The 14,159-nt window shown below is 44.1% G+C and overlaps 3 protein-coding genes across 3 annotated transcripts in view; 1 reads left to right on the top strand and 2 right to left on the bottom strand.

The window, feature by feature from the left end:
* The window catches only part of SERLADRAFT_455621 (uncharacterized protein), a gene marked incomplete at both ends in the record, with an annotated part of 10,363 nt that extends 2,224 nt beyond the window's left edge, over positions 1-8,139 (bottom strand). The window contains 11 exon segments of the mRNA XM_007312878.1: positions 2,044-2,182; positions 6,371-6,645; positions 6,704-6,832; positions 6,890-6,970; positions 7,031-7,212; positions 7,279-7,428; positions 7,439-7,659; positions 7,715-7,789; positions 7,806-7,846; positions 7,893-7,969; positions 8,034-8,139. Coding sequence (XP_007312940.1) covers positions 6,490-6,645; positions 6,704-6,832; positions 6,890-6,970; positions 7,031-7,192 — 528 coding nt within the window.
* A 26-nt stretch (positions 8,140-8,165) lies between these two features.
* SERLADRAFT_376598 (uncharacterized protein) lies at positions 8,166-8,557 on the top strand (the record flags this gene model as incomplete). The annotated part of the gene is made up of 2 exons (XM_007312877.1): positions 8,166-8,220; positions 8,279-8,557. 2 exons carry the CDS (start codon positions 8,169-8,171, stop codon positions 8,512-8,514), a joined length of 288 nt encoding a protein of 95 aa, XP_007312939.1.
* A 458-nt stretch (positions 8,558-9,015) lies between these two features.
* Positions 9,016-14,000, bottom strand: SERLADRAFT_364786 (uncharacterized protein; the record flags this gene model as incomplete). Its single annotated transcript, XM_007312876.1, has 16 exons — positions 9,016-9,101; positions 9,261-9,345; positions 9,454-9,525; positions 9,582-9,913; positions 10,033-10,468; positions 10,518-10,882; positions 10,937-11,053; positions 11,087-11,198; positions 11,343-11,658; positions 11,710-11,904; positions 11,974-12,007; positions 12,442-12,844; positions 12,936-13,169; positions 13,234-13,334; positions 13,386-13,643; positions 13,979-14,000. The coding sequence occupies 16 exons, from the start codon at positions 13,998-14,000 to the stop codon at positions 9,016-9,018; spliced, it is 3,168 nt and encodes a 1,055-aa protein (XP_007312938.1).
* Positions 14,001-14,159: the final 159 nt, after the last annotated feature.

Raw genomic sequence — 14,159 nt, 5'->3', positions numbered from 1 at the left:
GTTTTTTCTTATTGGTTAGTTAGCTGGTCAGACCACTTTCTCAGTAGTTCCCTTTCTCGGTCTGACCATCGCCGTTCACTATATAGAGAAGTATATACTCGATGTATTGTTCTCTAGTTCAATATTAGTTTGGATTTGCGCTCTTACCGATACTCTTCATTCTCATACTCTGATTCACCGCCTTCAAGGAAGGACTTGACCAGACATTGGGCTTTGTTATATAGCTTCGTATTTGTTGCCTGACATATACTATCAAAACATCGGTCACTCGTCTTGCCTGGTTGGAGTGTGGGTGGGTAGTTTTTGAGCTGGAGAAGGATCATCCCCTTGTGTCGCCCATGTTCATTGCTGTCCCATTCACTTGGGTACACTTATCTTTTGTCCATCGTCTTTGCTACAGCTACACCTACCACACGCTGCCTGGGACTCACTTGTTCCAAATTGGGACTACTCCTCTCCCTCCCTCGTTTGACCAGGTGGTCCAACACAACCAGTCCATTGGTAAGGCCATGAAACTGTCGGATTTGGACTAGGTGGTGGACCGGTGGCTCCAGTTTCTTTTTTTTCAGCAGAACATTCATTTACAGTGCAATTATTTTTGATTTTTGAATCATTTTTATGGACACATATTTTTTAGAATGCCTGACTGACAATAAAGGAACTGTGTTGATACTGATAGTGTTTTGCCTTGCCCTTTTTTTTACTGTATCTTCCCATGACATCTTGATTTTCCTGCTCTCTTTTTGCTATTGGACTTTACTTTATGGCTGTACAAACCTGTGACATTACTCACAGCATTCATTGTTCTATCCCTTTCTTTTCCTTTTTTTGACAATCTTATCCTGTACTACCTACGCAGGATTTGTCAGCATACATTCCTTCCTTCATGTTCTTTCTCGTTCTTTTTGCACAGCTATACTGTGTATAGCCTACTTTTCTTTCACTATATAAACCCCTGTATTTTACCTTGTAAAAAAATAACAAGAACTCGAATCCAGACTTCTTCTCTAATCTCAAGTTCACTACTCACTACTACTTGTGATCCAGTGTGGTCACAACAATTCCCACTGCTACCACTGTTAACTGCTGTCATCGTCACTCGTCACTTTTTGAAAGTGATTGTCATCCCTTTTGATTAGAGTCCTTCTGAGCACTACAGTCTATGTGTCAGGAGCCTGCTATTACTGGGAACTTTGTCACCTCATCACATTGTCATTCTCAAACCTACCTTGTACTACAATTAGCAAGGTAGTGCTCGTCTATACTCGCCACAAAGCCCCTATCTTTCTATATTCCAACTATCCCTCCTCCTCAAAACCCACACCCATACATCACTGGGTTTTACTTTGAAGGATCGTTATACGTACCACCCCACGGACAACCAGACCACTCCACTGTTCTAGGAGGCAAAGCCCATAAACAAGTTCCATGAAATCTGGGAGGATTGTGTGTTAGTTTGTTTTTGTGTGTGTTTTTTTCTAACAACAGTTCTCATCATTGACAACGGATATGCCACAAATGCATTATAATAATCCTCAGCGGATCAAGAAGGACATAGAACTTGACATTGAAAAAATCCACAGGCAGACACACAGTAAAGATGAACCAACCTGAACAGATGGGAAGAACAATGGGCACAAAAATATTGCTCCTCCAAACCACTGAAAAAAACTTCAACCAGTCATGTGCCTCCAATGCACAGACCATCTCATCCAATGCTCAGATGCTGAGTTCCTTGGAACGCAAATCAGACATATTTTTACATTCCCCAATGAAAGGCAGACAGCATATATACTATATAATATAGTAATACAAATCCTTATTTCTGAATGAATGAATCAAATGTAAGAAAAAAGTGAATCCCCCGCATGAGTCACTGAATCCTGAGTCGAAGATGCCCCTCCTCTGCTGCTACATTGGCTGTTCATGCTGCTCTCAGTATCCATTCCCACTGAGAACCTGGTGTTGTCGAGTTTCATTGCTTCACTCATATATTTGTATTATCCTCAGTATTTTCATTCAAATGAAATTTGTGTCACTCACTCTTTCCACTCGGCACCCTTCAGGTTTTGCCCTCAAATTGACATCCCCTTCACAAACCACGAGTCCACTTGACCCCAGAAATCCTCTCCCTGGGTGACACGGCCACCTGTTTGTCCTTTACTTTTTTTCCTGGGCCATTAAGTCTCTCTTCAATGCTGACATAGTTCCCATGCGTCCATGGTCGTCCAAGAAGTAGATTGTATCCAGTGTCTTTCCCAACAAAGATATTGGCATAAGTTTTGACTTCTCTGCAGTAAAAAGCCACGTTGTTGACTAGACCATCAAGTCTACCAAATCCTCCATTGGCATCTTTGACTACAGGTCGAATACTAGTATCCATGGGAAGGCGAATGAGATTTTCCCAAATAGTGCGACTGACTATATTGAGAGCAGACCCTGAATCAACAATTGCTGAAATAATTTTGCCATTAGAGGTAACAGGGACACGAATGAGGTCGGCATGAGTGATGGCAAGAAGTGATTCAGCTGTCAAGCTTTGGGGCTTGTTGTCTAGTCCAAAATTAACGCGCTTGGGTTTCATCATTTCTTGGAGATTCTGGGAAACTTCTTTTGATAGACCAATGACATTACCAATAGATAGTGGGATAGGGGTGCTGAGAATTTGATCAATGATGGCTTTGGAGTCAAGATTCTGTGAAAGAGTAGATGAAGTCTTGAGCTGTTTCTTCTGTTTATCGGCAGGGGGATTCTTCTTGGTGTTCTGGGAAGCATCTTCCATGATTACATCGTCATTAGTGGGACCAAAGATAGGCTGTGCAATATCAAAGATGTGTGGCTTTGATGGGGCAGGTGCTATGGTTGGAACGGCAGGCTTCTCTTCTTCTTTCTTCTTTCCTTTTATAGCTTTGGCCCAATCTGGTTTAGGAGGAATGTAGACACCATCAAAGACTTGCTTGCGCTTCTCCTTAGACACTCTGTCTGGACGATCCACTGCATAGACAGGCTCTTCATCTGAATCAGAATCAGAGTCAGCTACTTCAGCAATGGACATAAAAGAAGTCGTAGTGAGGAGGTTAGACTTGGGGATAGTGCGATGTATAGCAGTTGCTATAGGTTCCTCTCTTGATCGCATGATTCTAGACCCATCAGACATGACAAAGCGACCAGTGTCATCCTTCTTGACAATTCCCTTTGACAGTAAGTCAAGCATATCTGCACATTCATTGACTCCATGACCAGTTTTTCCGCATCCATAGCAAAGGAAGGGAACACGAGGTGCTGTAGGCAGAGTGGCAGTGGGTGGAGCAGTAGGCTGAGTGGGTAAGTTGCTGCTTCCTTGAGAGGATCGAGATGGTCTAGCTGACTGGTTCATGAAAGTGGGAGGGCGAAGTATAAGTCGAGCATCAGTGTCAAGCTTGATAGCACAATAGTAGAGCAGAGGATAGTTAGGATCTTCAATTGTCATAGAACCCAACTTCTTGATAAGGGTTTCTACTTCATCCTGTTTGACAGCAGTGTGCTCTTCTTCGTCTAAAGAGTGAAGGGTTTTCTTCAACTTGGAAGGACTCAACAACTTTCTCTCTTTCTCTGTCTCAGAGGTGTGCTTTCTTTCTTTCTTCTGCTTGGTGGTTTTCCTGATATAACGAGGTGGTTCTTCCTCTTTGTCAGAGTCAGAAGAATCGTCCGAAGAACTGGAAGAGTTTTCTGAATCCGAGTCTGAATCCGAATCATCAGAGTCAAAATCTTCATCATCAAAGCGATCTCTGCGAAGGACATGCTCTACAGCCTTGACAACATCATCAAAGACAAAAGGCTGGGAGAGATCAAGGGTAGGATCTCTCTGTAGAAGTCTATTTTCAACGCGATGACGAAGGGTTTTGGGTAGTCCTTTCCAGAAGAAGCGATTGAATACGTCCTGAGTGATTTTGGATTTGGCAAGAAGCCATCCTCCAACACGAACATACTTCCTCATGTAGCTCTTGAAATCGTCCAGAGAGCCCATTTTCTTCTTGTGTGAAGCATCGACCAAATGCCGAAATGCGGAAAGTACCGGATGGAAAAGCAAAGGTGAGCGTGACTGGATTGCCTAATAGAGGTGGTGCTGATCAGCCACAAGTTCAAAAAGGGCAATATTAATTACTATTCCACGTGGCACTGTGCCTGTGTGGCGCAAAGGCTGAGCATTTTTCATCGTCAGCAGTGACATTGTTTGCATGACAGATACGCTCATAGTGGAGAACAAAATCCCTGACACGAGTATAGTCTCCCTTGAACTTCTTAGGAGCATAACGAGTGCCAGGAATTGGCATAGTGATGACTGAGAGAGTAGTAGGTTGATTCATAGTGAAAAGTATAGGGGGTAAACGCGAAGCTTGCTGAGTAGAAGCTGGTACAGAAATTGAGTTACTGGAAGAGAGGGATGGGACAGATAAAGCGGTGGGTGAGATAGAAGGTGTAGATGATAAATTAGACAGTGATGGCGATGAAATGGTTGGTATTTAGCTTGAAGGAAACCACCCCTTGCGGTGGGCTCCAATTGTCGATGATGAGAACTGTTGTTAGAAAACCACACACAAAACAAACTAACACACAATCCTCCCAGATTCCACGGAACTTGTTTATGGGCTTTGCCTCCTAGAACAGTGGGTGCTCTGGTTGTTCGTGGGGTGGTATGTATGCGGATCCTTCAAAGTAAAACCCAGAGATGTATGAGTGTGGGTTTTGAGGAGGAGGGATAGTTGAATTTATAGAAAGATAGGGGCTTTGTGGCGAGTATAGACGAGCACTACCTTGCTAATCGTAGCACAAGGTAGGTTTGAGAACGACGAGGATGACGAGGTGACGAGGTTCCCAGTGATAGCAGGCTCCTGACGCACAAACTGTAGTGCTCAGAAGGACTCTAATTGAAAGGGATAACAATGACTTCAAAAGTGGGGAGTGACAATGACAGCAATTAACAGTGGTAGCAGTGGGAAGTGTTGTGACCACACTGGATCACAAGTAGCAGTAAGAAGTGGACTTAAGATTAGAGAAGAAGTCTGGAATCGAGTTTTTGTTTTTTTTACAAGGTAAAATACAGGGGTTTATATAGTAAAAGAAAAGTAGGCTATGCACAGTATAGCTGTGCAAAAAGAATGAGAAAGAACATGAAGGAAGGAATGTATGCTGACAAATCCTGCGTAGATAGTACAGGATAAGATTGTCAAAAAAAGGAAAAGAAAGGGATAGAACAATGAGTGCTGTGAGTAATGTCACAGGTTTGTACAGCCATAAAGTAAAGTCCAATAGCAAAAAGAGAGCAGGAAAATCATGATGTCATGGGAAGATACAGTAAAAAAAAGGGCAAGGCAAAACACTATCAGTATCAACACAGTTCCTTTATTGTCAGTCAGGCATTCTAAAAAAATATGTGTCCATAAAAATGATTCAAAAATCAAAAATAATTGCACTGTAAATGAATGTTCTGCTGAAGAAAAAGAAACTGGAGCCACTGGTCCACCACCTAGTCCAAATCCAACAGTTCCATGGCCTTACCAATGGACTGGTTGTGTTGGACCACCTGATCAAACGAGGGAGGGAGAGGAGTAGTTCCAATTTGGAACAAGTGAGTCCCAGGCAGCGTGTGATAGGTGTAGCTGTAGCAAAGACGATGGACAAAAGATAAGTGTACCCAAGTGAATGGGACAGCAATGAACATGGGCGACACAAGGGGATGATCCTTCTCCAGCTCAAAAACTACCCACCCACGCTCCAACCAGGCAAGACGAGTGACCGATGTTTTGATAGTATATGATGGTAGATCGACGTCATGAAGATGGACCTGTTGCCCTATTTGAACCGGCCGCCGGGGCTTTGCTGATATCAGCAGTGGCATGTGGTAGTCAACGGATCGGCGACGGAAGCGGATAGGAAGTGGTGACATCAGAAATGGTGGGGGTGCAAATAAGATGAGGAGGAGGAGGGTGGAGGTGACAAAAAAGTGGATTAGAATGGGGATCCAGAAACGACTGTCAGGTGAGAATAAAAAGGAGAGGAAGGGGCCCATGGTGGGGCTAGGCAAAGGAAGGGGGGTAAGGGAAACGACAAAAGCGAGGGCGCAATGCAATGTGTAGCCAGTGGTGACATGAAAATTTGCCGAAATGCCGAAATGCCGAAAGTACCGAAAGTACCGAATGGAAAAGCAAAGGTGAGCGTGACTGGATCGCCTAATAGAGGTGGTGCTGATCAGCCACAAGTTCGAAAAAGGCAATATTGGTTACTATTCCACGTGGCACTGTGCCTGTGTGGCGCAAAGGCGAGTCTTTTTGAATATTCGCTTCGTTATTGACACCTGTCCATGCTACCAATCAACTTTGGTGCATGACACCGTTTGTTCACATCATCCAAGTTGCCTCCATATTCCTCACTCTCTATTGCTGCGCTACTGATGAGCTCCATGTGTTCATAGCCGAAACGCCTCTGCAGTGATATCTGTCAGAAAATAAATTAAAACTCATGTAAATCAAATACCAGTAACGCAATATGGAATGTATATGCGGTGTCTAGTTTGTCACCTATCCCCCCTCTTTTGTATTTCAGTGCCATGCTGTAAGTGAATTTGGCGACTTCAACAGCTTTTGGCCCAGTGATATTGTCTCGAATCTTGACTCAGAAGGTTGTCAGCTAATCTACAGTGATTGCAGCATAAACTTATACTGACATCCTGCCTAAAATTATTCTGAACACTTGAACAGACATCTTTTATTTGAGCTGCCAGCTGATGTTCTTGTGCCGGTATACCAAACACGTTCATCAACCTCATGTTTTCCTTTTCTGTTTGTAATGTTTTCTGAATAACCAAAAGCTGAGCAGCAGAATTTGTACCGAGATTTTTCAAATGGTTTACCTCAACTTCAATGTTGATTGATTTGAATCTTGTTTGGGTGGGTTGAAAGATGATGTCTTGTGCGATAATTTGGATATTGGCCTGTTGATAAGGAAATTTCTATGAGTAATACAAAAGACTCGGTTGCCCATACTCAACTACCTTTTGCTCGGCTGTAAAACAGAAACTGTCCTCTAAGCATATCTTCAAGTCTGCAAACAAGGCCCTGATATCTTCACCAGAAAATGGGCTGTCTCTGGCTTGTCGATGCCGTTCTGCCGCTTCGCCAAATAATGCTGCCAGGAGGTATAATTGAGTGGCCATGTCTGGTTTAGTCAATCCTCCTTCCAGTGAGCCCAGCTAATATGAATCAGCAGAACGAATAAGCACAAAACATGTTGTAACTGTACCTTGACAAAATCATGTAGGCTTTCCCTTTGCGCAGGCTCTAGTTTCTGGTCACGAGCCAGTCTGTCAATAAACAATGGCGGAATTATATACCCGGGCGCTGAACTGGGTGCTGTGCACATTTCCAAATCGGTATGTGGAGCTACCACTTTGTGTGGTGAGGATATGCTCCTGTGATACGCCAACGGAGATGCTGAGGGGGAAGGACTTGTCGAGTTGTGTGGGTTCGGTGCTGAGGATGGAGTGTGATTGAGCAGTGGCCTATTTCCTGCATTTCCACCAAACATTGTCAGAGCGTCAATACGAGGGTGGCTAAGGGAAAAATGGGCCACTCCCGAGTCCATGAAAGGACACAGGGATGGCAAGGTAAACCTTGAGCTTTCTTGTGAATAAGGCATGATTAAGCGGGGAGTTGAGATGTTGAAGCCTGACGTACCATTTTTATACCATTTTGGATAGAATTCACGTGAGCCCTCCAAAAATGCGCAATGCGCCCGCAGTGATCAATGTGAATGCGATGTGCTTTTGTTTGCTGGTGTTTGCTCATTGTTCCCGGAGACTGATTGCAAGCTGGCAATGCGTCAATTTATGACTTGCATAGCGTAGAACAACTCACTATCCCATTCTCAACCATGCTCACACCTCCTGTTACACCGGTCACCATAAAACGACGTCGCAGGCAGCGCATGTCATCTGCTATTCATTCAGTACGGTGCATCTCAATGCCTTGCCACAAGGCTCATTCCTCCCAACTCACCTGTTTCAGACCGCATGCCATGGCTATTGAGCCTTCCCACAAGCGCCGCCGCCTTGCGAAACATGTCAGATTGGCACTGGAAACACGTGAGTGGTTAGTTTACTCTGATAACAAGCATGACTTACTTGATAAACCATGGCATGGGCTTTGACAGGCGGACAAACATCCGCGAACAATACAGGACCTAGTGAGTGTCTCCAAATGCAACATCATAAGTGCCAAGACTGACCTTTGATTCAAACCAGACCAGCAACAGCCGAACTCCTTCCAGACACTCTCATCCCCTCAATCGTTTCCCGGCACCTCAGCAGGTCACACCTGCAATTCCATCATGTTGACGCTACCCGATGCAATTGAAGCTCTGGCCAAATTCCATGTGAAAGAGCTGTTAGTGGAAGTGGAGCACATGAAGCACGCTATAAGTACTTACCTGCGGGGGTGCCAGTTTCTTGATCAAATGGAGGCTGATTGGTGCTTTTGAAGCAGTGTATTACTACATTGAGTATTGTTTTGATTGAGCCTGTGTGATAGAGTTGTTGCAGTGCAATCGATGAGACAGAGATTGTCGTGGGCGACACATCAGAAACGAGGCTCAATTGAAACCTAAAAAAGAGCATGTTAATACAAGGTATGATTGACGTTGACAAAATATGCAGTCTAGAATATATTGAGTATACTATTGCTGGCTTAGTTAGCCTGCAGCTCAATGTCAACGGAAGCAAATTCGCAAGTTCAAACCTTCTTGCCATGGTGCGCGGAAGCAAAAGTGCTGAACAGGCCACATTTAGCAGCATGCAACTCAGCCAATTCAAATCACATTGACAATGTTATCTGGACCGCAACCTCACAAATGAATGACCTGAGAAACTATTGTTGTAGGGGCTGGACCGAGCTGGACTGCAATCTCATAGATGAATGGCCCAAGAAGCTATCATTGTAGGAACTGGACCGCAACCTCCCACAAGAATGGCCTGAGAAGCTATCATTGTAGGAACTGGACTGAGCTGGAATGCAACCTCGCAGATGAATGGCCCGAGAAGCTATCGTTGTAGGAACTGATATGAGCAGCTGAAGGATTTTATATTACATCAGAACCACTATTGCAAGGTATCTACTGCCAAAGCTGTGACACTCGAGATGCTTGGACTGTACCAGGGCTTGTGGCATTTTGTGAATGGCGTCCCAGCCCTGCATTCCTCAACGAACTCAATACCTTCTGTGCAGTACCTGATCTCCGTGCATCAACTTCACGTGCCACACTCCCAGTCAAAACTTCTTCAATATCCAGGATAGGCAAGTCTATTCGGAAATGCTGTACATGTGCAGCATCTCACATGGGCGGTGTTGAGGATGAGGTCCAATGGGTGCCTATGGGCCACAGTAGGCAGAGTGTGATCAGTCCGCACTCACTTCAATACACATAGCGGATCCCTGACGTATCACATAGATTGTTGTTACAGTTGTGTTGCACATTGACCGTACACATAATGTCCTAAGAATGTGTAAAAAATGTAAAAATATAATTATGTTGTAATGACTTGCCTAGACACGTAGGAGACCCCATCCATCAGTTAAGATAGTGCGAGGCATTGAATAAGCATCTGAGTGTTGACTTGTAGATACCGACTGGACTAGAATGCCATCTGCGAGTTGTGTAAGTTCGTTTGGTGTGCCCTTTACTTGCAAAATTTCTTCCACTTGTGCCATATAAATGAGGTCAAGAGACCCTCGTGGCCGGACAACTACAAATTGGCCCAGGGCACATTGGTCACCGTTTGAGAGCACAATGGTATCATTGGTTTTGCAAAGACAGGAACCAGCATCGGGCATTGCATGAGGGAGTTTTTGCCCTGTCAAGGTGGAAGCAAATGAATGCGCGACTTTATTGTCGGATACACAAAGTCCTGTAGTGGCAAGAATTAGAACACGAGTAACTGGCTATCACTAAGTGATGAAGAGGACTTACCAACTCGTAGTTTTGGAAAGTGGGGATCAATACCCAAGTAATGTGAAACTGTATTTGGGGATGCAATTAGTGATAGAGGGCCAGGCCCAACCTCACGCCAGTCAGATGCACGAAAAGAGAAAGATTGTTGTCCTTGCATGGGAATGGGGCCATCCAGTGGGTGCTCGGCAGGTAAGGCAGGCAAATAAACAAATTTGCCTCCACTAAGGTGATGTCGAATGCGGTTCCCTTGCGCAAATGCTCGTGCAAGGTCTCGAGAAGGGGCATGTTGATTAGAATGGATACTTTTGGCCCATATAACTGCATTAAACAACTCAAATACTTCAATAGCAAACAGAATTGCGGGACCAAAGCAACGGATATGTTGTACTAAGTGTACAAAAATGTGAAATTTTGGCTTGTTAAACCAACAACATGTCCATTGTGCTGAATATAATAAGAAATATTCTATTTCTTTTGTGAGTATGTCCTAATGACGGTCATGAGTAAAACTTTATATTAAACAAGCTGCCACTGACCAAGTGTGCATTGATGTCATGTATTTCTGGCTGATAAATCAACGGAATCAACTTGGATAATGCAACCCATGTATCCATACACTCCTTGGAGACAAGGTCATAGATGACGAATGGGGCCACCTGAACTATGGCACAAAAGTCCCGCCCTGTGAGTGAACCAGAATACTGTACCAAAGTTTTTCCAGTAAGTGGTGAGATGCCAAGGCCATTGACATTAAGAGATGACAGTCTGGTGGCAAGGAGGTTGAGCTTGTCGAGTTTACCCTTAAGCTGAAGCTGTACTAAGTCCCGCCACAAGTATTTAACAAAGCCAAGTAACACAACATGTAGTATTTCAACAGGCGTGTCTTGGTGTGGGTCAAGTCCTGTGAAGCATAAGGTTTTGAGTAAATTGACGAAAATACCACAAATGAAATTACCTTTGGTTCTCCACACAGGACTGATGATCGTGTTGGGAAGAGATGCTATTGACTCATCTAATGCAGCTTGTTTGCTTGCCACACCTCTCAATTGCTGGTATGAACCGACAACCTTATCTATAAAATACTTCTAAAAGGTGTCTTTGATACCAGATTCTGTGCGCATCTTGTTGACTTTTGTCTTTGAATCAAGCTGGGATGCTTGAACAAATTGGGCATGCAACTGAGTGATTGTTTCTTGCTTGTTTCGAGGTTTACCAACCTAGATAGAATTTGACAGATCAGCTATGGGTAGTTGCATCATAATAAAAGAGCATACTTTGACAAAATCTTGAACACGAATAAGCATGTTAGCCATGGTCTCCAGCCCTTGTTTGCGCTTGCATTTTGTTGTATTTGAATGTACACTTTTGGTTTCACTGGCTGGATTGGATGTTCCTTCATTTGCACTGTCGTCGCTGGCCATTTGGCTGTCTGCATCACTTTTGGCTCCATTGCTTTCTTGGTGGACACACTGGCCTGCTGACTTGAGGATGTTGGTAGCAGCATCAGTTCCTTTGACCCAGCATGCACGACAAAAAAGTTTGCCACACAGTCCTATGTGGCAAGCAAATTCACTCTGCATAGGATTGTCTCCCAACAGAGCAAGTACGAAGGGTAGAAGAAGGACTGGCTCATTTGTTTGAGAGTCCCATGACCAAACACCACTTTTTTGTGCGTTGCTAGAAAGTTGATACTGTTAGTCCAGGTATTGTAATAAGAAGTTGACATGCTTGAGCTGGCCAACAATACCATCCAGCATCTCCAGTGGAGGTGCTAAGTTGGATGTACACAAAAAGTGTACATTGTATTCTTGTTGGGCCTTGAATCGTGGAAGACCTGCAGGAATAAACAGAAAACTGTTATGTTCATTCCATTTCTTGGACATATTACCGGACCTGTCATCACAGTACATCCATATTGGAAAACTGAGCACTTTGTGCCCTTTCGACAGTGCACGTCATCGGTTCCCAACATTGGGATCTGTAAATGCCCACTCAGAAGTTGAGGATGTCTTGGAGTCTACAACGGCTGATAAATAAAATAATCAATATGTTGTTGGGGAAACAATTATTAAGAACAAAGCTTAAGGGAAGTGTCTAACCACTTGCTGAGAGCTATCAGGGACTGGAACTAGAGTCCAATGTGAGTAACTTGATTATTAGAGAGTATGACAGGTATACAGTACCTAGAGTCCAATGTGAGTAACTAGAGAATAGGAAGCATTGGACTCTGCAGTACTGTCCGATGTTTTGTAAACAAAGGTAAACAAAGCAGCCACAAAGGCAACTTCTTCTCTAATCTCAAGTTCACTACTCACTACTACTTGTGATCCAGTGTGGTCACAACACTTCCCACTGCTACCACTGTTAACTGCTGTCACAATCAATACTGAATGGTAGAGGAATAGATAGAGAAAGAAATGAAAATATAGAGGTAGCACAAAGGTGCAGAATCACCAAAACTAACAACAATCTCATTTTTTAATGTATCAGAGAGAAGCCTGGGGTCAGGAAGATCATATTGCTTCACATTCTGACAAAGCCACGGGAAATTCATGAGGAACTCATTCTGCGAAACCACATAATCATCACATTTGATGACCTTCCAACTACGCTGGTGGTCTGTGTCTACAGGTTCCATGGCCCAGCACCAGGCAAACATCATTGGATAGCCATTCTGAGTACGATAAAACCAGCGGAAGGGGATACATACACGGCCATCCGAGAGCATTGCAGGTTTGTGTATGTAATAATTGTGGCTGTTGAGCCGTGCCATAGGTGTGAGCTGCTCATCTGGAACTTCATGCAGCCAGTGCAAACCCTGTCGAGCCTCTGAGAGCCATAGTCCACTGTCTTCGGGGTAGAACTGTAAGTGGGGCCTAACCTTGGGGTTTGACATCTCCTGTTAAAAGGATAGGAATGTCGTGTCGTGCTCGAAAAGATGAGGTTAGAATTACCTGAGATATAATATGAGCAAGGTTGTTCACATGGTAATGATGCCCCAGCGCTCCTTTGTAAGCGATAGTCCCAATGCCACAGCACTTCTGCAAAGCGGAATTAAGACTTTGCATGGTCTTGACTGACGGGACATCATCCACATCATTGACTTTGAGCAGCCAGAGAAACAGATCAAGTTGTTTCTGCGAGAAAACTGAGCGGGGTAAATGCATTAATATATCCAGGGTATACGTCTGTATAAGTGATATAATGTAGATGGTACGCTAGAGGAACATATTGGGGGAGCGGACTACTTACAACCTTGTCTTGCCAAGGGAACCACCGGTGTGAGGTTGCTGTATGGTCTGCAGTACGAGCATGTTTGCGTCCATGACTGGCTATTTCAATACCATCGTTGACTGGAAAGTGTCACAGTTATAACTAATGAAAAAAAAAAGCATGAGGCTTACCAATCACAGTGACCTCCGGTAATTCATTGTTGCTGGGAGCATCTGACCATTCAAGGTCTTCGTTTGAGGAATCCGAGAGTGCATTGAAGTGGTCAAGAGCAGCCTGCGCTATTGAGGCAACTGCTTCCTGCTCAGGTGGCAGATCAAGAGCGGCATGTGAGGGGTTGTTGAGTAGACCCCAGTCAAAGTTGATGATGTCAGGGAAAGATGGCAGGGGATTGGCAGGTGTCTGAGACTGTAGGCTGGAATGATTGTCACCTGTTAAAGATGTAAGCAAAGTACGAATGCCATTATCGACTAATGTAAATGCTTGGGAGACCGAGGCTTCAGGAGCCAGAGGTGGTGATCCAGGAGGTTAAGCTTGATCTTGATCAAGCTCATATTGGCGAGCATACTCGGCTTGGGCCTGGTGCAAAAGAGACTGTACATGGCGGGGTAGGTGCCATGGATAGCGCAAGCGCCCATCGCGACACAAATGGCACCTATATTGGGGCTGGCCTTCTGAATTGTGTACGAGCTCCCATAATGCTTACAGTGCGAGAATGATATGTTTCAGCCTTGGTATTTTACAATGAACTCAAGCCAGCACTTACTTTTGTCAATTGATATAGGCATCTTGGAAAAGATGGGGGAGAGATTAAGCACTAGTATTGATCTAGGAGTACTATGGTATGAATACAAAAACAGAGTAACAACGGCAAAGCATATCACGATCTAACCGGTCATAATAAGCTTTGATAGCGGGGTTGGAGATCATTTGAAGATTATCTTGAG

This window comes from Serpula lacrymans, assembly GCF_000218685.1.
Source record: "Serpula lacrymans var. lacrymans S7.9 unplaced genomic scaffold SERLAscaffold_1, whole genome shotgun sequence".
Taxonomy (NCBI): domain Eukaryota; kingdom Fungi; phylum Basidiomycota; class Agaricomycetes; order Boletales; family Serpulaceae; genus Serpula; species Serpula lacrymans.
The sequence above is the reverse complement of the archived record's forward strand: the minus strand, read 5'-3'. Positions and strand labels throughout refer to the sequence as shown.